The following is a 27,660-nucleotide window of genomic DNA, read 5'->3' as shown; positions in this document are numbered from 1 at the left end:
TTAATCTTTTTATGATCATGAGTCAGAATGCCCGTACTTTCCTTGATAGGCGGAATAATCTGAGGGGGCTTTTTTTTCTTTGCAAGAAATGCTAAGTATCTACCCGGTTTGTCGCCATATTCATATAACCTTTGTTTTGCAAATAATATTTCCCTCTTAGCCGTTTGAGTAAGAGTAGTGTTTAGAGCTGTCATAAGGGCCGTAATCCTTTGCAATTTAATAATAGAAGGTCGATCAGCGTATGCTGTTTCAGCTGCTTTTAAGCGAGCTTCGAGCAGACGCTGTTGTTCTCCCTTCAATTGTTTCTGGGTCGCTGAGTAGGAGATGATCAAACCTCGCGTGTAAGCTTTGATGGTCTCCCACATCATTGATGGGTTGCTAGCCGTACCTGAATTAATTTCTAAAAAAGTTTTAAATTTACAAATTTACTATCTTTCATTAGGAAGGGGTCCATACGCCAATGCCGAGGGGATGTCCCATTGTTCCTCGCGTTAGTTTCCATATATACAGCTGCGTGGTCGGAAATTGCTATACTACCTATTTTACAGGATGATATGGAATTTAAAAAAATTGAGGGGGCAAAAAACATATCCATTCTGGTATGACATTTATGTGGATTGGAGTAGAAAGAAAAATCTCTGCCTTGTGGATGAAGACATCTCCATACATCTACTAATCCTAATTCTTTGTTCAGATCCACCAATTGTCTCGATCTGGGAGATACTCCTGCAGTACTCTTGGGAATCCTATCTATTTCCGGATCCATAATACAATTAAAGTCTCCCCCTATAATTGTATGACGGGCACCAAAAGCCATCAATTTTGAAAAGGCTTCCGTTATAAATTTAAAGGGGTGTGCCGGGGGGCAGTACAAATTTAAAATCCCATATTCCTCTCCATTTATGAGGGCTTTAATCAAAATATATCGTCCAGATTCATCTTTTATCTGATTTAGGATTTTGAAAGGGAAATTCTTCCGAACAAGAATGACAACTCCCCTGCTTTTTGAGCTAAAAGAAGAAAAAAAGGCCTGATCAAATCCACCCTGTCGTAATTTCAAGTGTTCTTTATCCGACAGGTGTGTCTCCTGTAGGAGAGCTATATCAACTCTTTCCTTCTTAAGATTTGATAATATTTTCTTCCTTTTGACTGGCGAATTACTCCCCTTGACATTCCAGGTGCACCACTTAACCGACTGATCAACCATAATCATCCGGGCAAATCCAAGACCCCTCGGGAGGGGAAACCCTATTCAGAACATCCCGAGCATAGAGCATATAAAATTTACAAAAATAAAGCCTCTCTAATACACTCACGACAGTATAATAAAAAACTATTTCTAAATAATAAAAAAAATATAAAACGTATTTAAATGGAGATTTTCCCCCTTGTTCCCAGGGGGTGTCACTTCCTCTCCAAAGGTCCATCATATCCTCTCCCAACCAATGCCCCACCCTTGACCCAGGTGCTCCTCAATAAAATGAGGAGAATTCAGATATAATACAAAGCTCGAGTTAACAGTGAGCACCCTATCCCCACCCACACCAACACCTGGATATATTTGGTAATGTTAATACCATATATAAGCATATAACTATAAAATTACAACCTCAACAAATAATAATTAAATATAATTATACAAAATAACAAGGGAAAAACAACCCCGCTCCTAAAGACAAGAGGTAAAATAGAATATAGTAACCACCTCCCCCCACCAACATTAACCAAACCCCCCGGCTTTTATATATATATATATATATATATATATACACATACATACATACATACACATACACACATATACATACATACTCACATATATACATAAAATAATAAAAGATAACAACCCCAAGGGGGGGGGGGAGAAAATTAAATCCCTCTCCCCACCCCCCATGATAGTATTAAACAGTAAGGTAAGAAAAAAAGGGGGGGGGATATAAACCAAAGCAGGGGGAAAGGCAAACCAACATCCATTATTCTCTTACAAATTATCTAAGAGAGTCCAAGAATTCCTTAGCCTTTTCTGGCGATCCGAAGTTATACACGGATCCTTCATGGTTAAAGCGTAGCGTCGCTGGGTAGCGTAAGGAGTACTGAATATTTAAGTCCCTTAAACGCTTCTTCGCCTCGTCGAATGCCTTTCTCTTTCAGACCAGAGCTGGGGAAAAGTCCTGGAATAACATGATCTTGGATCCTTTATAGATCATAGCTTGGGGGTCTTCCAAGATTTCTAGAAGCTTCTAGGAGTATCTGCCTCTCCCTATAGCTCTGCAGCCGGAAAATGACCGGGCATGGGCGTTGGTTCGAGCCGGGCCCGCGTATTGCGACCCGGTAGGCCCATTCCACCCTTACCCGGCCTGATCCAGCTTCCAGATTTAAAAGCTGTGGCAGCCACTGCTGGAGGAATGCTGTAAGCTGGCCTTCCTCTTCCCGTTCGGGAAGGCCCAGCAAACGAATATTTTTTTGGCAACCTCGATTATCGAGGTCGTCAATGTAATTCTCTAAGGTCCAGACTCGCTGTTCGAGAGTCCGGACCTGATCCATGGCCGATTGCGCTGTAGTTTTGGAGGTTGCGGCCTTTAGCTCCGAACCTCCAACTTGGCACTCGATTTCCTGGATGCAGCGCGGCCGAGAGTGAGTCTCATCGATTTCAGGACTCCTCGATAAAAGCGTTGATCTTCGCATCCAGTTTGGAGATCATCTCCACAAGGCTTGTCACTGTAGGTAAGTCCCCCGGGGCGGCTGTGGACGCCTCTGCTGCAGCTGGAGAGGGTGGGGGAGGGGTTCCTGTTTGCTGAGAGCTGCGGGCTCCCTTCCCTTTGGTCATTTTTACTAAATATTAGATTGTTTAAATGTAATACTAAGCAACTAATTAAACAGCTGCTATGAATGATTTGGTGAGTGTGGTGGGGGTGGGTGACCCACTTTACCCAAGTATTGGGAGGAGCACTATAGACTCAGACTTGCTGGGTCGCCGCCATCTGGGATCCCCCCCCATAAATCTTGTTAACCACCTATCTACCCATACTACTGCCTTCAAGGGTATATGGACATGCACACTAAGGTCCTTCCGACCTTCAATACTTCCAAGGGTCCTACCATTCAACTTCCTTGCCTTACTTACTGTCCCAAAATACATTACCTCACAATTTTAAGGATTAAATTCCATTTCTCACTCATCGGCTCATCTATATTGTCCTGAACAGGTAGTGCTCCTGTAATGCTGTAGTTGTGTTCCAATGCGATGCCATGTTATAGAAAATCATGCATTAGAAATAATGAAGCCTATTGGAAAAACAGGCGAACCACCAAAAATATCAGTAAAAACAGAAACAAAAATAGTTAGCCTAATATGAACGATAGCACAATCTAAGTCAGTTTTACCTGTTGGAAGTGACCTGTTGTATGATACTGTATAGTACAATTAATCAGAATCTTCAACATTCTTGATTGGCATCAATACCTGCTGACTACACTACATTCTAGCCAGTCTTCTGATCCCAGGCAATGGTAACACTGCACAACTCAGATCCCTGAATGAAACCTGCCTTGTTAGATCAAGGGCTGAATCTTAATTTCTTTTGCTTAGTGTAAGTTTTGTCAAGTTTTTAATAGGGTTTCACATTGGGATGCTTGGGGACATCTATCACCTTATTTTACAAAACCGGCCTGATTTATTACCTTTGGTGCCCCTCTCGCACATTCTCGCACCATCATACCATATGTAATTTCCAAAACAACTCACCAAAACAACTCACCACTTCCTGGATATCCCAGAATAGATTAACATCTGTGATGCAGCACCTTCTTTGAAAAGATATTTTGCACCCAGACAAGAGCTATCAGTCCGGAGTATCCTGCATGGTTCCTGACATTGGCCCTGGATGTGGCAGACAATGTGCTTTGTGAGCAGGGACAGGGAGATGCTGCTGATGGGGATGGTGTGATGCAGAGGCAGGATGTCCTTTTCTTCCAGGCCAACAGAGGACGCCATTCTACTAGAACCACACCAAGCTGGACCAGGATTACCATCCAGGCCAGTGCAGTCTCAACCATCTGAAGGAATGCACAGAATGTGGAAAGAAGATCAATGACCTCCTCCACTCGGCCTGTGAAAGTGCCACCATCTTGTGGATACCTCACGCTCACTCTATCTCTGCTACTGTACCCATTTCCTGCAACATCTTCCCCACTCACTCTCATGCTCACTAATAACTGACCCTGACTAACCCTGAATCTTCAGGACATCTGTGCACATGCCCCAAAAGTAGCAGTGTGCAACCCACTTCTCTCTCCCTCATTCACTATGTGCAGAGTTTCCTGACTCTGAGCAGCTGACTGACCGTGTCCAAGCCCCTATTACTGGTATTTTTTTTTGCAGTTGGTTACCATACTAATTAGTCACTGAACCAGATTCACATAAGTCTGCAGATTTCTTTAACATCTAAACATATTTTTTAAACATATTTTTTAAACATAAAGAGAAAAAAGCTGTTAATACAAACAACAAAGCCAGGTTTCAAACTGCTTCTCAACACTGTCCTTTTACTGTTAGTCAATTCCAGTGAAATTTCACTCTTATCTCAAATCTTTAAGTTTTTAAATTAACAGATTGCTCCCAGCTTCGTGTCCTCAGGCTGTAGATACATTTTCGCAATGCTTTTCCAAGTCCAATAGCACAAACATTTCAATACCTTTTACAAAGTTCTTCATGCAAAAGTGCATAAGCTGATTGATCACGTGTTGCCAACACGGAGCCCAGTCCTCTGTGCACCGCAACACTTAGTACCAGAGATGAGCATTGCATAACAGCAAATGGGAGATTGCTTTATAAAACAAAAGGTTGGCACTTCACAAGTTGTGTTTAATAAACATGCATTATAGGAGAAATACCTGTTGTTGAAGGCTTTCCTTGCTATTTAACACGCCATCAGCTTTTGTATCATTTGTGAACTTAGTGATCAAACCTAGATTAATACCTAGATCATTAATGTACACTTCAAACAACTACTGACCAAGCACTGAACCCCTGTGTATGCCACTGAACATTGTGAGTTCCAGTCACTGAAACTCCCATTGACAATCATCCTTTGCTTCCTGCCACGAAGCCAATTTTGGACCCAGTCTGCCAAATTGCAATATCCCTAGGGCTTTTAACTTCTTAACCAGTCTGCCAAGCAAGACCTTGTTGAATCTCTGACATGTAGATTACATCAACTGCAATAGCCTCATTTATACACCAAATTATCTCCTCAAAAAATGCAATCAAATTTGTTAGACAGAGTCTCCCCTTTACAAAGCAATGCTGGCCACCTTTGATTTGTTCTTGCCTCTCCAACTGGAAATTAATTTGGTAGAATTATTCCAATAGTTTCCCTACCACAGGCTCAATGGCCTGTAGTTTTCTGTTTTATCCTTACCACTTTTCATAAATACTGTCAAAGTACTCACTAATGCTATCCGATATCCACTTCAATACTGTCAAGGTGTTCCATTACAGTGCAGGTACCAGCTCTAATACTGTAAAAATATTAACTAGAGTACCATCCAAGTAAATAATCTCCAGATGACCTGCCCCAATGCAGTCAAGTTACTTCTTTGTTCTCATACAATCAAGATACTTGCTTTATTACCATCCAGAAACGCACTCTAATACCGTCAGAATACTTGCTCTCATTCAAGACTCTCGCTCTAAGAGTACCAGATATTTGCTATATTATTGTCAAGGTACCTGCTGTATCACCATCCAGATATCCATTCTAATACCATCCAGGTACTTGCTCCAATACCGTCAAACTACTTCCCCCAGTACTATCAGTATCTTCTTAAACTGTTAAGTCGCTAGGTCCAATACCATCCAGGTGCCATCCAGGTTAAAATTCCTGTCCACCTGAGAAGCTCACCTCGTAATTGTGCAACCATCCTAACCCATCAGATCTATGTCCCCCCTTCTTGGAGTCATTCCTCTTACAATTAGGTAACTATCTTTGCACAATCTGACATGCACTTACGTACCACCAGTTACAGTCTGTTTTGATATAGCACGATAGTTCCATTCCCGTGCGATTCCCAAGTTATAAGAAAATCACATAATAGCAGCACTTCTTCAGTACAAGGCCATTTTCAGGAACGTGGCGTTTTAGAATTAAGCCCTCCCATAGCTGATGGATCAGTCCAGCCACATCCAGAGTTGAATGCGAGTGGATAGTTACTGGAGGAGGAAGCTCCACAAATATCCCCATTCTCAATGATGGGAGAGCCCAGCACTTCAGTGCAAAAGATAAGGCTGAAGGATTTGCTGCAATTTTCAGCCAGAAGTACCAAATGGATGATTCATCTCGGCCTCCTCCAGTGGTCCTCAACATCACAGGTCTTTGAACTGTGATGCTGAGGACTCCACATGATATTAAGAAATGTTTAAGGGGATTAGGTACTGCAAATGCGATGGGACCTGACAACGTTCTGGGAATATTACTGAAAATGTGTTCCAGAACATGCCTCAGCCCTAGCCAAACTGTTCCATTACAGCTACAACACAGGTATCTTCCCGACCAGGCAAACAAAATGCAGAGCAATTCCAATCCCAACAATTAATGCTTTATCGTCACTTTACTGTCAATGGTCAGTAAAATGATGGAAGTTGCCATCAACAGTGCTGTCAAGTATCATTTGCTCAGCAATGACCTGCTCCGTGACGCCCAGTTTGTGTAACTGTCAGCTCCTAGCCTCTCAAACATGGACAAAAGAGCTGAATTCCCGAGGTGAGGTGGAAGTCACAGCCCTTGACATCACGTCTACATTTGATTGAGTGAGGCATCAAGGAGCTCAAACAAAACTGGAGACAGTGGGAATTAGAGGAAAACTTTTCGCTGATTGAAGTCATACCTGGCACAAAGGAAGATGATTGTGGTTGTTAGATGTTAGTCATCTCAGCTCCAGGACATCTCTGCCAGTGTTCATTAGGGTAGTAGTATCTTAGCTTCAATTATCTTCAGTTGTGTCATCAATGACCTTCTCTTTGCCATCATTACTGATGGTTGCACCATGTTCAGCAACTTGTACAACTCTACAGATACTGAGGTAGTTCATGTGCAGATGCAGCAAGATTTGAACAATATCCATGTCTGGGCTGACAAGTGATAAGTAATACTTGTGTTACACAAATGCCACTTAGTGACTATCTCCAATAAGAGACTATCTAAGTGTCACCTCTTGATATTCAGTGGCATTACAATAATTGATTCCCTCACCATCAACATCCTTTGGTCAGAAACAGAAAGACCCAGGGGTGCAGGTATATAATTCCTTGAAAGTGGCGTCACGAGTGATGAAGAAGGTGTTTGGCATGTTTGCCTTCATAGGTCAGAGCATTGAGTTGGGCTGTCATGTTACAACTGGACAAGACATTTGATAAGCCACATTTGAAATATTGCATACAATTCTGGTCATCCTGCTATAGGAAGGATATTATTAAATCAGAAAGGGTGCAAAAACGATCTAAAAGGGTGTTAGCGAGACTGGAAGGATAAGTTATAAGGAGAGGCTGGGACTATTTTCCCTGGAGTGTAGGAAACTGAGGGGTGACATGAGGGGCATAGATGAGTTGAAGAGCCAAGGTCTTTTACCCATGGTAGGTGAGTCCAAAACTAGAGGGTATAGGTTTAAGGTGAGAAGAGAAAGATTTAAAAGTGACCTGAGGGCAACTTTTTCACACAGAGGGTAGTGCATGTATAAAATGGGCTGCCAGAGGGAGTGGTAGAAATGGGTACAATTACAACATATAAAAGACATTTCAACAGGTACATGGACAGGAAACGTACAGAAGGATATGGGACAAATGTAGGCAAATGAGTCTATTTCAGCACAGGAAACCTGGTCGGCATGGACAAGTTGGTCAGTTTCTGTGCAATATGACTCTGTGACTGTATAAACTGAACTGGCATAGCCATATACATATTTGAACATATGGCTATTTGCACAGCAATGGCTAGGAATACTGTGATGAGTATCTATGACTCCCAAAGCCTGTCCACCATCTAGAAGTGCAAGTCAGGAGTACGATGGAATTCTCCCCGTTAACCTAGTAACCACTCAAGAACCTGAAAACCATCCAAGACAAAGCAGCCTGTTTGATTGGCACTAGATCCACTACCGACACTCAGTAGCAGCAGTGTGTACTATTAACAAGATGCATTGCAGAAATTGTCTAAGGAATCTTTAAAGCCACAAGCAATACCATCACAAAGGATAAGGAAACACCACCACTGGCAAGTTCCCTCCAAGCCACTCACCTGACTTGGCAATATATCGCCATTCCTTCAAAGTCCTGGAACTGCTTATCAGCATTGTTAGCATGCCTTCATACCTTATGGCAAGCTTACCACCCCGTTCACAAAGGCAGCGAGAGATGGGCAGTAAATGCTGGCCGAGCCAGTGACACCCACAAGCCGTGAATGAATTAAAAAAGGGAAGCGGAGCGTAAACCTCACAAGCAACCCCCCCCCCCCCCCCCCCCCCACCCCACCCATCAACTTCCAATGTCCAATTTCATTTGACCACTTCATTTGATTGGCTACCATTTTAAAAGCAGTGAAAAATGTCGCAGCGTTTCTTTCATAAAATTGTGACAGGATTTTCACAAATTTAAGCAGCTGGCAGCTGGATCATGGTTTGGGTTTAGCTCTTGTCAGAATGTTCCTCAGAGTCAGCAGCCTCTTCTTTCAGCATTTTAAGCGGGTATTCTCTTTCTCATTCCCTTTCCTCTCCCTCTGCTTCTCCTTCATATGAATAGCTATTTCCATTTTCTTTCTCTGAAGTTCGAGTATTTTCATTTCTTTTTCCAATTCAAAATACATTATCAGCAATTAAATTTTAGCTGATTCAACTGAACTACCATATGGAGAAAATGAGGGCTGCAGATGATGGAGACAAGTCAAAAGGTGTGGTGCTGGAAAAGCACAGCAGGTTAGGCAGCATCCGAGGAGTAGGCGATTCGATATTTCAGGCATAAACCCTTCATCAGGCATGTGGTAGGGGTCCAAAGGGGCTGAGAGATAAATGGAGAGGGGGATGGGGCTGGAGGAAGGTTGCTTGGAAGACAATACGTAGATGAAGGTGGGGGGTGATGGTGGTAGGTCGGGAAGGAAGATGGACAGGTAGGACACTTCAAGAGGACAGTGCCGAGTTGGAGGGTTGGCTCTGGGATAAGGTGGGGGGAGGGGAGATGAGGAAACTGGTGAAATCAACATTAATGCCATGTGGTTGGACGGTCCCAAGGCAGAAGATGAAACGTTCTTCCTCCAGGCATTGGATGGCTTGGATTTGAAGTGGAGGCGGCCCAGGACTTGCATGTCCTTGACAAAGTGGGAGAGGATGTTGAAGTGGTCAGCCACAGGATGCATCCTAGAGATGTTCTCTGAACTGTTCAGCAAGTTGACATCCTGTCTCCCCAATGTAGAGGAGACCACATTGAGAGCAACAGACACAGTAGATGAGGTCTTCTCTGCATTGGGAAGCCAGGACGCCAACTTGCAGAATGGTTCAGAGAATATCTCTGGGACACACGCACCAAACAACCCAATCGCCCTGTGGCTGACCATTTCAACACTCTCTCCTACTCTGCCAAGGACATGCAAATCCTGGGGCTCCTCCACTGCCAAATCCAAGCCATCCGACACCTGGAGGAAGAATGCATCATCGTCCGCCGCAGGACCCTCCAACCACATGCCCTCAATGTCAATTTCATCAGTTGCCTCATCTCCCCTCCCCCCACCTTATCCCAGATCCAATCCTCCAACTCAGCACTGCCCTCCTGAACCGTCCTCCCTGTTCATCTTCCTTCCCACCTATCTGCTCCACCCTCCACTCCAAACTATCACCATCACCCCCCCACCTTCATCTACCTATTGCCTTACCAGCTACCGTTTCCCCAGCCTCAAGCCCCTTCCATTTATCTCTCAGCCCCCTTGCCTCCCCGCTTCCTGACGAAGGGCCTATGCTTGAAACATTGATTGTGCTGCTCCTCAGATGCTGCCTGACCTGCTGAGCTTTTCCAGCATCACACGTTTTGACTCTGAATTATCATATGATTTGCTTTGTCTGTCTGCAAATTTAAAATATGCTATTAGCTCAATTATATTTGCTTTCCTATCCCTTGCTTTTCGTTCTGATTTTCAAGCAGTCTGTCATTTTTTTGTCCAATTACTTTTTGTAATTTCACTTAGGAATTAATCTTCCATCTATGAAACAGTCTTCACAACTGCCAAAACAATGTTGATTGAATAATGCTCAAAAAATTGCTGTCTTTTATTTAATCATCCCTTAATTATTTATACCTTATCTGCATTGGATATCCTACTAGAACCTCCATTTTGATCTGTTATGACTGAGATAGGTGTAGAGCATTGAGGTTCTCTGAGTTCACACACAAATCTAATGCTTTTACAAGGTTCATTATATGGCCAATCATACATTTTCTATGTTAGGCTCAAAATAAAAGATTCACCAGCAATGCTTCTGTAATAAATCATGTTTCTAATATGAAAATATAAAGGCATATCTCTCTGAACATCCCAAAACACACACAGGGACAGTAAAGAGGGGAAAAAATAAACCTCTAGGCAGCAATTCACTTTGATGAAAAACATATTTCTGGCCAACAAGTCTTAGTTCTCAAAGGCAAAAAGGATACTGTTTGAAAAATTCAGATGGCTGTTGGTCCTTCGTTCTGGCATGTGGAGACAGGTGTCACTGAAGATCGGCAGTTGTCTCTAGAACCTTGTCAGATCCAGCTTGCTCAGCGACAACAGTATTGAGAAGTTTTCCAGTTGCTATTCAAGATAACAATCATGTTTCACAATGAATTCACCATAAATGTGCTTCAGAAACAGGAGGCACCAACTGAGCAGCCTGTTCCTTAGCAGGTTTTCCTCAAGTGAAAAAGCCAGACAAACCCAAAAGTCTGCAAATCACTGTTCAAACCGAAAAGGAAATAAACCTGGTTGTAAAAAGTCAGATGTTTTCCATGAAGTGAGTTAATCCGCCGCCATTTCCGCCACCTCCAAATGGACCCCACCACCAGTGATATATTTCCTTTCCCTCCCCTATCAGCGTTCCGAAAAGACCACTCCCTCCGTGACTCCCTCGTCAGGTCCACACCCCCCACCAACCCAACCTCCACTCCCGGCACCTTCCCCTGCAACCGCAAGAAAGGCAAAACTTGCGCCCACACCTCCCCCCTTACTTCCCTCCAAGGCCCCAAGGGACACTTTCATATCCACCACAAATTCACCTGCACCTCCACATACATCATCTATTGCATCCGCTGCACCCGATGTGGCCTCCTCTATATTGGGGAGACAGGCCGCCTACTTGCGGAACGTTTCAGAGAACACCTCTGGGACACCCGGACCAACCAACCCAACCACCCCGTAGCCCAACACTTTAACTCCCCCTCCCACTCCACCAAGGACATGCAGGTCCTTGGACTCCTCCATCGCCAGACCATGGCAACACGACGGTTGGAGGAAGAGCGCCTCGTCTTCTGCCTGGGAACCCTCCAACCACAAGGGATGAACTCGGATTTCTCCAGTTTCCTCATTCCCTCCCCCCACCTTGTCTCAGTCAAATCCCTCGAACTCAGCACCGCCTTCCTAACCTGCAATCATCTTGCTGACCTCTCCGTCCCCACCCCACTCCGGCCTATCACTCTCACCTTGACCTCCCTCCACCTATATCGCATTTCCAAAGCCCCTCCCCCATGTCCCTCCTCCCTACCTTTTATCTTAGCCTGCTGGACACACTTTCCTCATTCCTGAAGAAGGGCTTATGCCTGAAACGTCGGTTCTCCTGTTCCTTGGATGCTGCCTGACCTGCTGCGCTTTTCCAGCAACATATTTTCAGCCATGAAGTGAGTTAACACAACCCTCTGCTACTAATATTGTCTCTATTAGCAGATATTCATTCTCCCAGGCTGACCTTTATACACTCATTTGTCCAACTATTTTTCTGTCCCTGAGTCTATCTCCAAGCCTCATCTGCAAAAATACCAACCTTTTCCTAGCTACCATCAGTTCTGAAGGAGAGTCACTGGACCCAAAACAATCATTCTGATTTCTCTCCACGAATACTGCCAGACCTGCTGAGTTTTTCCAGCAATTTCTACTTTTCTTCCTGCAACTAACCTGTCTAATTCTGTGAGAATTTTAAAGGTTTCTATAAGATCCTCCCTCATTCTTCTGAACTGCAGTGAGCACAATCCTAACTGATTCAAGCTTTTCTCATACGTCAGTCTTGCCAACCAGGAATCGATTTAGTTAACCTTCTGTTCTCAGAAAACTGTGTACAATCTTACAGGTGTGGCCCCAACAATATCCTGTAAAATTGCAGCAAAACATCCTTGTTCCTGTCCTTAAATTCTTTTACGATGAAGGCAACATACTGTTTGGTTTCTTTACTGCCTGTTGCACCTGCATGCCTGCTATCAGCAAACAAAAACTGAAATAACTGCGGATGCTGTAAATCAGAAACGAAAACAGAAATTGCTGGAAACACGCAGCAGGTCTGGCAGCATCTGTGGAGAGAAATCAGAGTTAATGTTTCAGGTCATGTGACCCTTCCTCGGAACTTCCTCAGTTCTGAGGTACGGTCGCTTGACCCGAAATGTAAATGAAACAACTTGTGTAATAAATGGAGAATTGTGTCAAGTATCAGGGTGGCACGGTGGCTCAGTGGTTAGCACTGCTGCCTCACAGTGCCAGAGACCTAGGTTTGATTCCCACCTTGGGTGACTGTATGGAGTTTGTACACTCTCCATGTGTCTGTGTGGGTTTCCTCCCAAATTCCAAAAGATGTGCAGGTTAGGTGAATTGGCCATGCTAAACTGCCCATAGTGTTAGGTGTATTAGTCAGGGTTAAATGTAGGGAAATGAGTGGTTGGGTTACTCTTTGGAGGGTTGGTGCAGACTTGCTGGGCTGAAGGGCCTGTTTCCACAATGTAGGGAATCTAACCTAATCTATTTGTTTTCCAGTTAATTTACCCCGCAACCTCTTTTTCCTTCATTCCAGTTGCATTCATCTGTGACACGGATTCAGGTGCCAATGTTGGGCTTCAACTATTCATTTGCACACATGTGTATTCTAAAAGACAACAAGATGTGCGCCCTGGATGATATTGTGTATGTGCTGGAGGAGCTGAGGGCTGCATGGACTGTCAATGGCACGGGGATTGTCATCAACTACCCAAATACCTACCTTAAAGATGGCCAGGAGGTGTTTATTGGGCACCAGCTTGGAGGTGTTACTCTGCAGAACAAGAATCGGGTGAAATCTGCTCGCGCGATACAGATCACCTATTACCTGCAAACACGCAACTCCTTGAATGATTTGGTGGCGGAAAAATGGGAATCGGCTTTCTGCAAAACCATTGAGAATTTCCAAAAATCTCACAAGGAGCTGAAACTCTATCCGTTTACATCGTCTTCACTGAAGGAAGATTTTCAAAAGAGTAGCCAGGTTTCAGAGTGGTACCTGGTGACTAGCCTGCTGGTGGTTTGGCTACTGGCCATGCTGTGCTGTTCCATGCAAGACTGTGTTCGCAGCAAGCCGTGGCTTGGACTCCTTGGCTTAGTGACAATGGCACTGGCCACCCTCACATCAGCAGGGATTATCAACTTGATGGGAGGGAAGTACAACTCTACCTTTCTGGGAATTCCGTTCATTATATTAGGTAATTATGCAACCATAATTGCACTTTGATTAGTTACATTAATGTCACTGCAGTATGGAATTGATTAATAGCTGTACTGTCACAGACTCGTTTGTACCTCAAAGCATATATTTTTCAGTTTTAATATAACGTGCATAGAGTTTTTAATCGACCTATTCCCACCCAAGATTTCTGCAGAAACTTTAAGAATATGAACTTCGCAACTGGACTGAAGCAGCCACTTTATTCTCAAGAACGAGGAACACAATTTCTGGCAACCCCCTCTTAATTCAAAGTGATGTTGCACAGCTTAATTTAGGAAGGATTTTGAGGCCTTAGTGGGGACATGACACAGACTCACTGGGATTTGGAGGTGCAAATCTGGCGCAAAATGAAAATCAGATTTGATGTTTTGACGTTCACAATGACTCTCTGTGACTGGTTTTGAAAATGAAGGGGCCCAGTGTGAGGGACCACAGGTAGTGAATGAGATGTGAGATTTATTGGGTCTAATGGCCTGTTTCCACACTGTGGAATTCTATGATTCCTATGATTTAGAAGACAGTAAAAACTTGTTCATGAGTAGATTTGCGAGGTAGTGGGAGAGACAAAAACAATTTGGGGTAACGCAGTGGCTCCATGGTTAGCACTGCTTCTGTCACAGCATCAGGGGCCCAGGTTCGATTCCACACTCGGGCGACTGACTGTGTGGAGTTTGCACATTCTCCCCGTGTCTGTGTGGGTTTCTTTTGGATGCTTCGATTTTCTCCCACAGTCCAAAGATGTGCAGGTTGAGTGGATTGGCCATGCTAAATTGTCCCATAGTGTCCAGCGATGTGCAGGCTGGGTGGGTTAGCCATGGGAAATGCAGGAATTGGATGGTGATAGGTTTGGGTAGGATGCTCTTCAAAGGGTCAGTGTGAACTCGATGGACTGAATGGCCTGCTTCCACACTGTAGGGATTCTATGATCCTATGATAATGTCAGCATGGCCCAGTGATTGCACCCTCACCTCTGAGTCCAAAGGTTATTTGGACTCGAGCAATATTTTGCATAGGTGCTGTCTTTCATACTTGACTTTGATTCTCTCACTTGAATGTAAAGGATTCTTTGGTGTTAGTGAAAGAATAGGAGAATTAGCCCTGCTCAACCAGAAACAAGTCATAGGTCTCATGTCTGTGTATGAGGCTATTTTTGTGCAATTTACCTGCCAGGTTTGCTACAAAACAATAGTTACTGCACTTCAATAATAATCCATTGAGCTGTAGTTCGATTTGAACTGCACAAATATGAATGCAAATTCTCTAGTTTAAACAAAACAAAGAGTATGTCTTAACAGGCATAAGGGAATGGAACTGTCATTCTGTCAGTATAATTGCAGTGAAGAGCCATAATGAGTGATCCTTAGTGTCTGAGCTCAGAAAATAGCTACAGTGTGGGTGCAGGCCATTCGGCCCATTGCGTCCACGCTGACCCTCCCAAGAGCATCTCACCCAGACGCTATCTCGATAATTCCCCATGCTAATCCCCCAAGACTGCACATCCTTGAGACACTATGGGCAGTTTAGCATGGCCAATCCACCTGACCTGTACATCTCTGGACTGTGGGAGTAAACCAGAGCACCCAGAGGAAACTGATGCAAACAGGGGGAGAACGTGCAAACTCCACGCAGACATTTCCCCGGGCTGGAATCAAACCCAGGTCCTGTGAGGCAGTAGTGCTAACCACTGATTAAATTGTGTATATTCATTAAAGGAGCTTCCTCTGGTGGGAGAGACCAGAACATAGGGACATAACCTTAAAATTAGAAATCAAGCATTTGTTGTGTAGGACAATGGTTCTGAAAGGGTTAATATATATGTTAATAAGCTCCACCCATTGTACTAAAGTCACACATGATCAGTGGATAAAGACAAGAAGTTCTACTTGAGGTTTCGGAGAGGGAAAGTGCATCAATACTACCTCCCTAACGTCCTGGTGATTATATCTGACCAAACGTAAGGGACTTATTGCTTTCATGCAGTTAACGTTGTTATCTAAGAACAGCCTCTTCTGTCGATACTCTATAGAGGTGTATCCTTTCCCAAAGGTGTATTCCTATCCCAATAATCACTAAATAGATCCGAGACAAAACAATAACAAAGGACAATTTGATGAAGCAAACAACCCTTATTCAGTACTGTAAGCAGCTAAAGGTGGCAAATACCACAAGGTGCTAGCAGCAGTCATCTGGGAAAATATCACATCATTCAAAGATGAAATTAGGAAGCATGCTTATACTTAAAGGATTGTTTCTTCTCTGTAAATCTTTTGAGGCTGTTGGGGAGGGGCGGGGGGCAGTCAGTTGAAATTTTCAAAAATAAGATTGGTAAAGTTTTGTTAGACAAGTGTAGAGTGACAGTTCAGAGAAGCTGGATAGTTCAGTTCTGATCTTATTGAATAGTGGAGCAGGTTTAAAGGGCCAAATAGCTTAAAGCTGTCCCTAAATCCTATGTTACTAATGTAGGAGCAAATTACTGCAGATGCTGGAAACTGTACTGAAAACAACAAATGCTGGAGATCACAGCAGGGCAGGCAGCATCCATGGAGAGAGAGCAAGTTAACAGTTTGAGTCGAGATGACTCTTAAGTTTCTTTGTTTCTAATGGTGGAGTAGGTTTGAAGGACTGAATGGCCAACTCTTGTTACTACATACAAAAACAGAAGCATAGAACATTACAGCGCAATACAGGCCCTTCGGCCCTCGATGTTGTGCTGACCTGTGAAACCAATCTGAAGCCCATCTAATCTATACTATTCCATTTTCATCCATATGTCTATTCAATGATCATTTAAATGCCCTTAAAGTTGACGAGTCTACTCCTGTTGCAGGTAGGCCGTTCCATGCCCCTACTACTCTCTGAGGAAAGAAACTACCTCTGCAATCTGTCCTATATCTATCACCCCTCAATTTAAAGCTATGTCCCCTTGTGCTAGCTATCACCATCCAAGGAAAAAGGCTCTCACTGTCCACCCTATCTAACCTCCTGATTAACTTGTATGTCTCAATTAAATCATCTATCAACTTTTTCTCTTAATGAAAACAGCCTAAGGTTCCTCAGCCTTTCCTCGTAAGACATTCCCTCCATACCAGGCAACATCCTAGTAAATCTCCTCTGCACACTTTCCACATCCTTCGGAAGAATGTGGTGACCAGAACTGTACACAAAACTCCAAATGCGGCCGCACTAGAGTTTTGTGCAACTGCAGCATAACCTCATGGCTCTGAAACTTAAAACTCTACTAACAAAAGATAACACACCATATGCCTTCTTAACAGCCCTATCAACCTGGGAGGCACTTTCAGGGATCTATGGACATGGACACTGAGATCTCTCTGTTCATCTACACTACCAAGAATTTTACCATTAGCCCAATACTCTGCATTCCTGTTACTCCTTCCAAAGTGAATCACCTCACACTTTTCCACATTAAATGCTTTTTGCCACCTCTCAGCCCAGCTCTGCAGCTTATCTCTGTCCCTCTGTAACCTACAACATCCTTTGTCACTATCTACTATCCACAACTCTACCAACTTCAGTGTCTTCCGCAAATATAGTAAGCTATCTTTCTATTCCCTCATCCATGTCATTTATAAAAATGACAAATTGCAGTGGACCCAAAACAGATCCTTGCGGTACACCATTAGTAACTGAATTCCAGGATGAATATTTCCCATCAACTAGCACCCTCTGTCTTCTTTCAGCTATCCAATTTCTGATCAAAACCGTTAAATCACCCTCAATCCCATGCCTCCGTATTTTGCGCAATAGCCTACCATGGGGTACCTTATCAAATGCCTTTACTGAAACCCATATACTCTTTACCCTCATCCACCTCTCTGGTCTTCTTCTCAAAGAACTCAATAAGGTTCGTGAGGCACACCTATCCTTCGCAAAACCATGTTGACTATCCCTAATCAACTTATTCCTTGCTGGATGATTATAAATCCTATCTCTTATAACCTTTTCCAACACTTTACCCACAACCGAAGTAAGGGCCACTAGTCTGTAATTACCAGAGTTGGCTCTACTCCCTTTCTTGAACAAGGGGATAACATTTGCTATCCTCCAGTTTTCTGGCTCTATTCCTGTAGACAATGACGACATAAAGATCAAAGCCAAAGGTTTGGCAATCTCCTCTCTGGCTTCCCAACGAATCATGGGATGAATCCCATTTGGCCCAGGGGACTTCTATCTTTTCACACTTTCCAGAATTGCTAACACCTCCTCCTTGTGCATTTCAATCCTGTCTAGTCTAGTAGCCTGTATCTCAGTATTCCCCACGACAACATCGTCTTTTTCCAGTGTGAATACTGACGAAAAATATTCATTCAGCGCTTCCCCTATCTGCTATGACGACACACACAACTTCCCATTACTATCCTTGATTGACTCTAATCTTACTCGCATCATTCTTTTATTCCTGATATACCTATAGAAAGCATTAGGGTTTTCCTTGATCCTATCCGCCAATGACTTCTTATGTCCCCTCCTGGTTCTTCTTAGCTCTCTCTTTCGGTCTTTCCTGGCTAACTTGTAACTCTCAAACACCCTAACTGAGCCTTCATGTCTCATCCTTACATTAGCCGCCTTCTTCCTCTTGACGAGAGATTCAACTTCTTTAGTAAACCACGGCTCCCTCACTCAACAACTTCCTCTCTGCCTGACAGGTACATACTTATCCAGGACGTGCAGTAGCTGTTCCTTGAATAAGCTCCACATTTCAATTGTGCCCATCCCCTACAGATTCTCAACAGGTCTGGCAGTAATCTGCGGAGAGAAAGAGTTAATGCTTTGAGTCCAATGATCCTTCTTCAGAGTGCAGTTCTGCTTTCTCTCCACAGATACTGACAGACTTGCTGAGTGTTCCAGCAATTTTTGCTTCAGACTTCCAGCATCTGCAGTTTGTTTTCTTTTCGTTTTTTTTCCAGTTGCTACATTTCTGGTTAGCATTAGCATTTCTCTGTTCTATTTCTTTATTCTTTCATGGGAAATGAGTGCTGCTGGCAAGGGCAGCGCTTATCGCAAATTCCTAGCTACCTTGAACTGACTGGCTGGCTAGGGCCATTTCAGAGCATAGTTCAGAGTAAACCACATCGCTGTGAGTTGGCGGAATCACATGTAGGCCCGATCAGGTGAAGACAGCAGATTTCCTTCCATTGGGAAACGAGATAGGTTTTCACAACTTATAACGATAGTTGTCATGGCCACCATTACAAATGTTTTACACAGAGAATGGTTCATGTGTGGAACCAACTTCCAAAGGACGTGGTGGGTGCGGGCACAGTTACAACGTTTAAAAGACATTTGGATAAGTACATGAATCAGAAATGTTTGGAGGAATATGGGCCAAGCGCAGGATGGTGGGACTAGTTGAGTTTGCGTTTATGGTCGGCGTGGACTGGTGGGACCGAAGGGTTTGTTTCCATATGGGTGACACTATGAGTAGATTTCCATTCTGGATTGATTCATTTGTTACAAATTCCACCAGCTGCCTTGGTGGGATTTGAACCCATGTCCTGAGAGCAATCACTTGGGCCTCTAGATTACTAGTGACATTACCACCACTGTCTTAGCTCAAGTGAGAGTGTAAGTTAATCTGAAGCTATATGTGTCCTCATTGGATCTACAAAGTAGAAACAGCCATTGTGGAATCTACTTTCTGTCAATGGATATCAATTTATTCCATTCCTCTGCCTGAGCAAGGTCAAACAATTTATGACACATTTCATTTCTTGAGTTTTTTTCTGTGGTAAATGTAGCAGAAGCTGTTGTGTGTTTAAAAGTAAACTGAGATGGGCAGTGAAGCAGTACAAAAGAATCTGTGTGAATGAAGGAGCACAGATGGCCTGTCTAGACTGCAGTTGCCAATAGCTGGTACTGGGAAACTTTCCAAGTATTCCAATGATTTTGGTTTGGCATATTACTGTTAAAGCACAGCACCTCATCTCTGAATCCTGTCCATCACTGTATATTCTTATTTTGGTCACTGGCTGTATGAGGGATTTCTGTCACTTCCAAAGGGGCTCCCTGGCCAAGGTCAAAATCAAACTGCAAAACTCGCTTGCTGAACAATGATCCTGCTATTCAAGCTACTTTTGGGAGGGAAAAGAAAGTATGAGATCTTATTAACAGTCCTTTTATCCCAGTGGTTAGCAAACAGGAGGTCCCTGATACTGAGTTGCTTTAAGTTATTAATTCATGTGTATGGGTGTCACTAGCTGGGCCACTATTTATTGTCCGACCCTAATTTCCCTTGAAAGGTGGTGGTGAGCTACCCTCTTGAGCTGCTACCATTCTTGGGGTATAGAGAGGGAGTTCCAGTATTTTGACCCAGAGACAGTGAAGAAATGGTCATTTCGTTCAAAGTCAGGACGGTGAGTAGCTTGGAGGGGATCTTGCAGGTGATACCTTCTAGACGGTAGTAGTCATGCATTTGGAAGGTGCTGTCAGTGGAGCCTTGGTGAGTTGCTGCATTAAATCTTGTAGATGATACACACTATTGCAACTGTAGATTGGTGGTGGAAAGGAGTTAATGAAGATGGTGGATTTCTCCAGGATGTCAGCACATTCTGTGTGTTGTTGCAGCACTATTACCAGGCAAGTGGAGAATATTACATCACATTCCTGACCTGTGCCTTGAAACTTACATGAAGGCTTTGGTGAGAGGAAATGAGCCATTCAATTTGGAATTCCTGGCTTCAGACCTACTCTTGCAGCCACTCTGTTAATATGGTTGGCTAGTTCAGCTTCTGGTCAATGGTAACCCCCAGGATGTTGATGGTAGGGGTTTCAGCAATAATAATGCAATTGAATGTCAAACATCTTCCTTGAATATATTCAGTGACCTAGCCTCCACGACCTTCTCTGGTAGAGAATTCCACAAGATCATTGTTCTTTGAAGAAATTTTCCTCATCTCAGCCCTAAATAGTCTACTCTTATCCTGAGACAGTCTCAGGATAAAAGAACTAGGTTTCCCAACTCGGGAAAACATCCTTCTTGTATCTAGTCTGGCCAGCCCTGTTAGAATTTTGTATATTTCAATCAGCTCTCCTCTCATTTTTCTAACTTATGGAGAATACAGGTTAAGCCAAACTATTCACTTCTCACAGAACAGTCCTGCCAAGCCCAGTGTCAGCCTAATGAACCTCAGTATACTCCCTCTCCAGCAAGTATATTCTTTCTTAGGTAGGGAGACCAAAACTCCAGGCATGGTCTCACCAAGGCTCTGTGTAACACCAAGGCCCTGTGTATTTGCAGTAAATGATTTGGATGCGAGCATAAGAGGTACAGTTAGTAAGTTTGCAGATGACACTAGAATTGGAGGTGTAGTGGACAGCAAAGAGGGTTACCTCAGATTACAACAGGATCTGGGCCAGATGGGCCAATGGGCTGAGATGTGGCAGATGGAGTTTAATTCTGATAAATGCGAGGTGCTGTATTTTGGGAAAGCAAATCTTAGCAGGACTTGTGCACTTAGTGGTAAGGTCCTAGGGAATGTTGCTGAACAAAGAGACCTTGGAGTGCAGGTTCATAGCCCCTTGAAAGTGGAGTTGCAGGTAGATAGGATAGTGAAGAATGCGTTGGGTATACTTTCCTTTATTGGTCAGAGTATTGAGTAGAGGAGTTGGGAGGTCATGTTGTGGCTGTACAGGCCACTGTTGGAATATTGCGTGCAATTCTGGTCTCCTTCCTATCGGAAAGATGTTGTGAAACTTGATTATACAAAATTATGAGGTGCATGGATAGGTTAAATAGGCAAAGTCTTTTTCCTGGGGTCAGGGAGTCCAGAACTAGAGGGCATAGGTTTAGGGTGAGAGGGGAAAGATATGACAGAGACCTAAGGGGCAACTTTTTCACACAGAGGGTGGTGCGTGTATGGAATGAGCTGCCAGAGGATGTGGTGGAGGCTGGTACAATTGCAACATTTAAGAGGCATTTGGATGGGTATATGAATAGGAAGGGTTTGGAGGGATATGGGCCGGTGCTGGCAGGTGGGACTAGCTTGGGTTGGGATATCTGGTCAGCATGGACAGGTTGGACCGAAGGGTCTGTTTCCATGCTGTACATCTCTATGACTCTGAACACAAATTTTGTTGCAATGAAGGCCAATAGATCATTTGATTTCTTAACTGCCTGCTGCACCTATCTGTCAGTTTTCATTGTAAAAGAACCCCAGATCTCTTGTATCTGAATGGGTTTATTGTAGTCACATGTACCGTAGTACAGTGAAAAGCTCTGTTTTGCGAACAGTACAGACAGGTCATAGCAAACAAGGACATACAGATCTTAGGATGCTGAGACAGAGTGAGTCCATTCAGCAGTCTATAATGGCTGGGAAGAAGCTGTTCTTGAACCTGCTGGTGTATGTGTTCAAGCTTCTGTACCTTCTGCCTGATGAAAGAGGTCATACATCCACTCTTCTCAGTACGTCACTATTTAAACAATACTTTGCCTTTCTGTTTTTCACAACTTCACATTTAACCACATTGTACTGCACATGCCACGTGTGTTCCCCAGTCACTCAACTTGTCTAAATCACCTTGAAGCTTCTTTGCATCCTGCTCACAACTCACAATCCTGTCCAGTTTTGAGTCAGCAGCAAACTTGGAAATGTTGCATTTGGTTCCTTCGTCCAGGTCATTTTTATACAGTCGGTTCTGATATAATGTGACAGTTCCGCTCCGCATTTTAAGAAAATTGTGTAATAGCAACACCATTTAAATTAATGGGGCCTGAATCGTGTTATATACAATTCAGGTAAGCAAAGTTCACCTTCTACAAATAATAGTCTAAATTCTTCAATCACGTTATAGCCAATTCGTGTTGAAGAAATGCACGTTATAGCAGAACCGACTGTACGTCGTGAATAGCTAAGGCTCAGCACTGTTCCCTATGGTACCCCATTCATCACTGCCTGCCACCCAGAAAGAGATCCATTTATTCTCACTCCCTGTTTCTTGTCTGTCAAGTAATTCTCAGTCCTTGCTAATACACTATGCATAATAGTGGGCAGCACGGTGGCACAGTGGTTAGCACTGCTGCCTCACAGCGCCAGAGATCCGGGTTCAATTCCCGCCTCAGGCGACTGACTTGTCGAGTTTGCACGTTCTCGCCGTGTCTGTGTGGGTTTCCTCCGGGTGCTCCGGTTTCCTCCCACAATCCAAAAATGTTCAGGTTAGGTGAATTGGCCATGCTAAATTGCCCATAGTGTTAGGTGAAGGGGTAAACGTAGGAGAATGGGTCTGGCTGGGTTGGGCTTTGGCAGGTCAGTGTGGACTTGTTGGGCCGAAGGGCCTGTTTCCACACTGTAAGTAATCTAATCTAATCTAATTATGCCCTATTCCATAACCATTAACTTTGCCCACTAAGCTCTATGAGAGATCTTATCAAAAGCCATCTGAAAATCCAAATACACCTCCAGTTCTCCCTTACCTATCTACTAGTTATCTGGTCAAAAAAAACTCCAGTAGATTTGTTCAGAATGTTGGCTTTATCTAATCCCACTAGTGCTTTCCAAATGTTCTTTCATCTATCTTTTACAATACTTTCTAGCATTGTCTCCTCTACTGATGTTAGGCCAACTGGTCTGTAATTCTCTATTACTTCTCTCCCTCCCTCTTTAAACATTGGGTTACATTTGCCAACCTTCCAATGTGCACCAGAATCGAGAGAGTTTTGGAAGATGACCAGTAATACACCCAATATTTCCATGCATTTTAATTTCTCGAATTTTTGACTGTGAGGGACCTACATTTGCCTTCATAGTTTCAAAATACCAACTTTCAAAGAAATACACAATTCAGCGACAGAAAACTGTAAATAGAAGAAAGCTTTACTCACTTTAAATAGTCAAACTCTGACACTGACATCGCATCTGCACATATGCAGGAAGTTCTGCCTTCTGAGGAAAGGGCAGTTGGGTGTCTGGAGTCATATGTAGGCCAGAACAAGTGAGCAGGGATGATTTCCTTCCCTAAAGGACATCAGTGAACCAGATAATGTTGTAGAAATAAAGATAGGAGTAAGAGAAGGTGTGTGTTTCTCTCTACAAGATGTATTTATGTTCTGAAACCTAAGACTGTGAAGAGAAAGGCATTAAAGACTGAAGGAATTCGGTTATAGCAAGTTTGCCTATTTAGCGCAGTATACTTTGGACATTGATTTTATAACCTCACTGATTGTCCCTTGATATTGTCATGTCAAAGGAAATTCCACCTTCTATATTTAGCAGTTTTGAACTCAAGTGATCTATTTTGTTACTATGAAGGCAAATGTAGGTCCCTCACAGTCAAAAATTCGAGAAATTAAAATGCATGGAAATATTGGAAGTATTGTAAAAGATAGATGAAAGAACATTTGGAAAGCATTAATGGGGCCTCTAACCACTGAGGCCTCTGGCCTTCTGGTGTTTGAGGCCTTTGTCCCCTTGTTGTCTGATACCTTGACTGATGGTTATTTATAGCTTAAAAGCTACATGTGTCAGGTCTAAAACCCATTGATGGTTGAGGCCTGTGGCCTATTACAGTTTGAGGCCAGTGTATGTGTTTTCTGGCCTGTAGTTTTTGAAGCCTGTGACCTCTTGTTTTTGATGCCTCTGATTGGTGGTTGTTTGAGACCCGAGACCAGTTGACTTTCAAGGCTTGTGATGCATCAACGTTTGAGGCTTGAGTAGGGAGTTGAGGCCAGTGGTGGCAAGGTGGTACCCATGTGGCAACACATCTTGAAAATCAAATCTGACGGCCATTGAAAAGCCTTGGGTGATTGAGCTCAGTGATGATTGACAAGCCAAGTAAACAACGGCAAGCTTCTGGAGAACAGGCAGTTGGGGATCTGGAGTTACATGTAGGACAGAACTAGTTAAGATGGCCAATTTCCTTCCCTAAAAAAGGTCAGTCAACCAGATGGGCCTTTCCCATAATTGTCCCATTCCAAGAACAGCCAGGCATGGAGATAACTATGAAAAGGAGGCAGGCCATCGGGTGGAACAACTCTCTCTGTAGCCTTGTACACTTTCTGCAAGCACAAATGAACCATGTTATGAACTTGACTGGTGACCTTACATTGCTTGCCAATGTAGCTGTCAACACGTTTAGAATGCCACTGAACAATTGCCCAGGTGATGGAGGGGCGGCAGCCCAGCCAAGAGGCATTTGTGGGCCTCAAATGAACAATCCTGAGTTCAGGGTTTGTTAGAGCACAGCAAACTCAATTGTGGTCTCTTGAAGCCTTTTGTCCAAACCTCCCCAACTTACGGCAGATTCAAAAGCAAAGGAGTTGTGCTAAAATCGAATAAGTTGTTACGTAGACTTCAACTGGAGTATTGTGTGCAATGCTGGATGCCAGGAAGAATGGGAATATTTTGGAGAGTGCAGAAGAATGAATGGTTGGGAAGCTTCAGTTTGGAGCATTAGTGACACTGTTTCCTTGGGACAGGAGAAGGCTGAAGAGAAATTTGATCAAAGTTCTCAAAATCACAACGGGCCGAGACAGAGTAGATAGGGAGAAACTGTTGTGCTCATAAAAGAATCAAGAATGAGAGGACACTCAGATTTAAAGTAGTTTGTAAATGAAGCAAGTGCAGTGTACACAGCAAGCAATTGGGGTCCGGAATGCAATGCCAGGAAGGGTGGTGGAGGCAGGTTTAACTGAGGCATTTGAGGGCAAAAGGGCAAAGCAACGGCACCAATCATTTGGAGACCTTGGCACACAAGAAAATGGGCTGAATAGCTTTGCACAACACTGTAATAGTTTTCTGATTCTGAAATGGGGTGGGTTCTCAAAATTATTGGTGAGGGTGAGAAAGATGAGCACTTCATCCTATAACAGACAGCCAAAGGTCAAAATCTACCACTGCGCATGGCAGGATTAACAAGCAAAGGACAAGACTCAGGCATTACAGCTGCCTTCTCATGTGGGAGAGGGTAAGAACCTGGGCACCTGCACAGGCCTCATTCCTTGCAGGGTAGGTTTGGTAGATCAGGTTTGCACAGTACGCTGGGACCTGCCTGGGACCTCCCCCCGGCACCAAACAGGTTTTCTGGCTAGCTTCCAATTCTCTGATGTTAATACAAACCTGTCTTCCTTTCCTCAGGACATGGACTCTACGGCATGTTTGAAATGCTCTCATCGTGGAGGGAGACCATGGAGGATCAGCATGTGAAGGAGAGGATTGCCAATGTGTACGCTGACACCATGCTGCCCATTACACTCACCACTGCCATGTACATGGTGACGTTTGGCATTGGCGCCAGTCCCTTCACCAATATAGAAGCAGTGAAGGAGTTCTGTGTGAACACATGCATATCCGTGCTTTTTAACTACCTCTACCTGATGGCATTCTATGGCTCCAATCTGGTCTTCACTGGTTACTTAGAAAATAATTACCAGCACAGTCTCTTTTGTAGAAAAGTGCCCAAACCAGATGATCTGCAAGCAAAACCAGCCTGGTATCGGTTTATCATGATGTCCAAGTTCAGTGAGGAGGCAGCCAGCTCAAACGACACAAGCCCCTATGAAAGTCAGTTCTTGCTTTGGTTTCTGAAGCAGTATTATTGTGATTGGATTACAAACACTTACGTCAAGCCTTTTGTGGTTTTGTTTTATCTGGTTTATATCTCCTTTGCCTTAATGGGCTACCTGCAGATCAGTGAAGGTCTGGACCTCAGCAATGTGGTGGCCACTGAGTCTCGAACTGTCTCTTATAGCACCGTCCAGCAGAGATACTTCAGTAGCTATAGCCCCGTCATTGGCTTTTATATTTATGAACCCATTGAATACTGGAATGCCAGTGTCCAGGAGGATTTGTTAGAAATCACCGGGGGCTTTGTCAGAATTTCTTGGTTCGAAACATACTTAAATTACCTTAAAAAATTGAATGTTACCCCTCCAGTGTCTCGTAGCTACTTCCTAGAGACCCTGCGGAATTCCTTCCTAAAGACGCCACAGTATTCCCAATTCTCCGATGATATCATACTGGTGAGGAAGGTCAACAATGAGCTGGAGGTGGTGGCCTCACGCATGTATCTCGTGGCCAAGACAGCAGAGAACACCAGGGAAGAGATTTATGATCTGCTGGAGACACTGAGGAAACTGTCCCTGACCTACAAGGTGAAATTTATGATTTTCAACCCGTCGTTTATATACATGGACCGGTATGCTTCATCGGTGGGAGCACCTCTGCAGAACTCGTGCATCAGTGCTCTGTTTGTCCTCTTCTTTTCCGGTTTCTTGGTGGTGAACCCTCTGCTGAACGTCTGGCTCAGTCTGACCGTGGCCTCAGTGGAGTTTGGAGTCGCTGGCTTTATGAGCCTATGGGATGTAGAACTGGACTGTATCTCCGTCCTCTGCTTAATTTACGGGATAAACTACACCATCGACAACTGTGCACCGTTCCTATCGACGTTTGTCCTGGGTAAAGACCTGACAAGGACGAAGTGGGTTAAAAATGCTTTGGAACTGCATGGAGTGGCCATTTTGCAGAGCAACTTTTGCTACATGGTTGGTATAATCCCCCTTAGTTCGGTGCCTTCGAACCTGATCTGCACACTATTCAGGTGTCTGTTTCTTATAGCCCTTTTCACCTTTCTCCACTGCTTTGCCATTCTGCCCGTGCTCCTGACCTTTGTTCCGCCTTCCAAGAAGCAGGCGGAGAGGAAGAGCCCAGAAAACCACAGCGAGGTCGAGTGCATGGAAATGGTGGACTTGGATGGCACCCGGGTGGTTGACCACATCACCTCAGTCTGATTGGCGCAATGCAGCCAGGCGATGCGGAGAGAGACGGAGAGAGAGAAAGAGACAAAGAGATGGGGGGGAGTTCATGTGAATGTATAGGTGGGATGGGGGAAATGGGCTAATGAAATGCAGCTTCATGGATGGGGTTGGGGGAGGGGTGGGGGGAGATGTGGCAGATA

At 43.9% G+C, this 27,660-nt stretch overlaps 1 protein-coding gene across 2 annotated transcripts in view; it reads left to right on the top strand.

The window, feature by feature from the left end:
• Positions 1–27,586, top strand: part of ptchd1 (patched domain containing 1) — a 44,426-nt gene extending 16,840 nt beyond the window's left edge. The window contains exons 1-3 of one of the 2 annotated variants that reach the window (XM_043700253.2): positions 11,311–11,908; positions 13,066–13,726; positions 25,842–27,586. In XM_043700253.2, the coding sequence (XP_043556188.1) occupies positions 13,099–13,726; positions 25,842–27,493 (2,280 nt within the window). In that variant the 5' untranslated portion in view covers positions 11,311–11,908; positions 13,066–13,098 and the 3' untranslated portion in view covers positions 27,494–27,586. Of the gene's footprint in view, positions 1–11,310; positions 11,909–13,065; positions 13,727–25,841 lie in introns of those variants that run through there. The other variant, XM_087993087.1, reaches the window with a different exon arrangement.
• The last annotated feature ends 74 nt before the right edge of the window (positions 27,587–27,660 follow it).

The sequence above is a fragment of the Chiloscyllium plagiosum genome, unplaced genomic scaffold (assembly GCF_037043375.1).
Source record: "Chiloscyllium plagiosum isolate Xiang-an unplaced genomic scaffold, Cpla_swu_hap1 HiC_scaffold_12, whole genome shotgun sequence".
Classification (NCBI taxonomy): Eukaryota; Metazoa; Chordata; class Chondrichthyes; order Orectolobiformes; family Hemiscylliidae; genus Chiloscyllium; species Chiloscyllium plagiosum.
The sequence above is the reverse complement of the archived record's forward strand: the minus strand, read 5'-3'. Positions and strand labels throughout refer to the sequence as shown.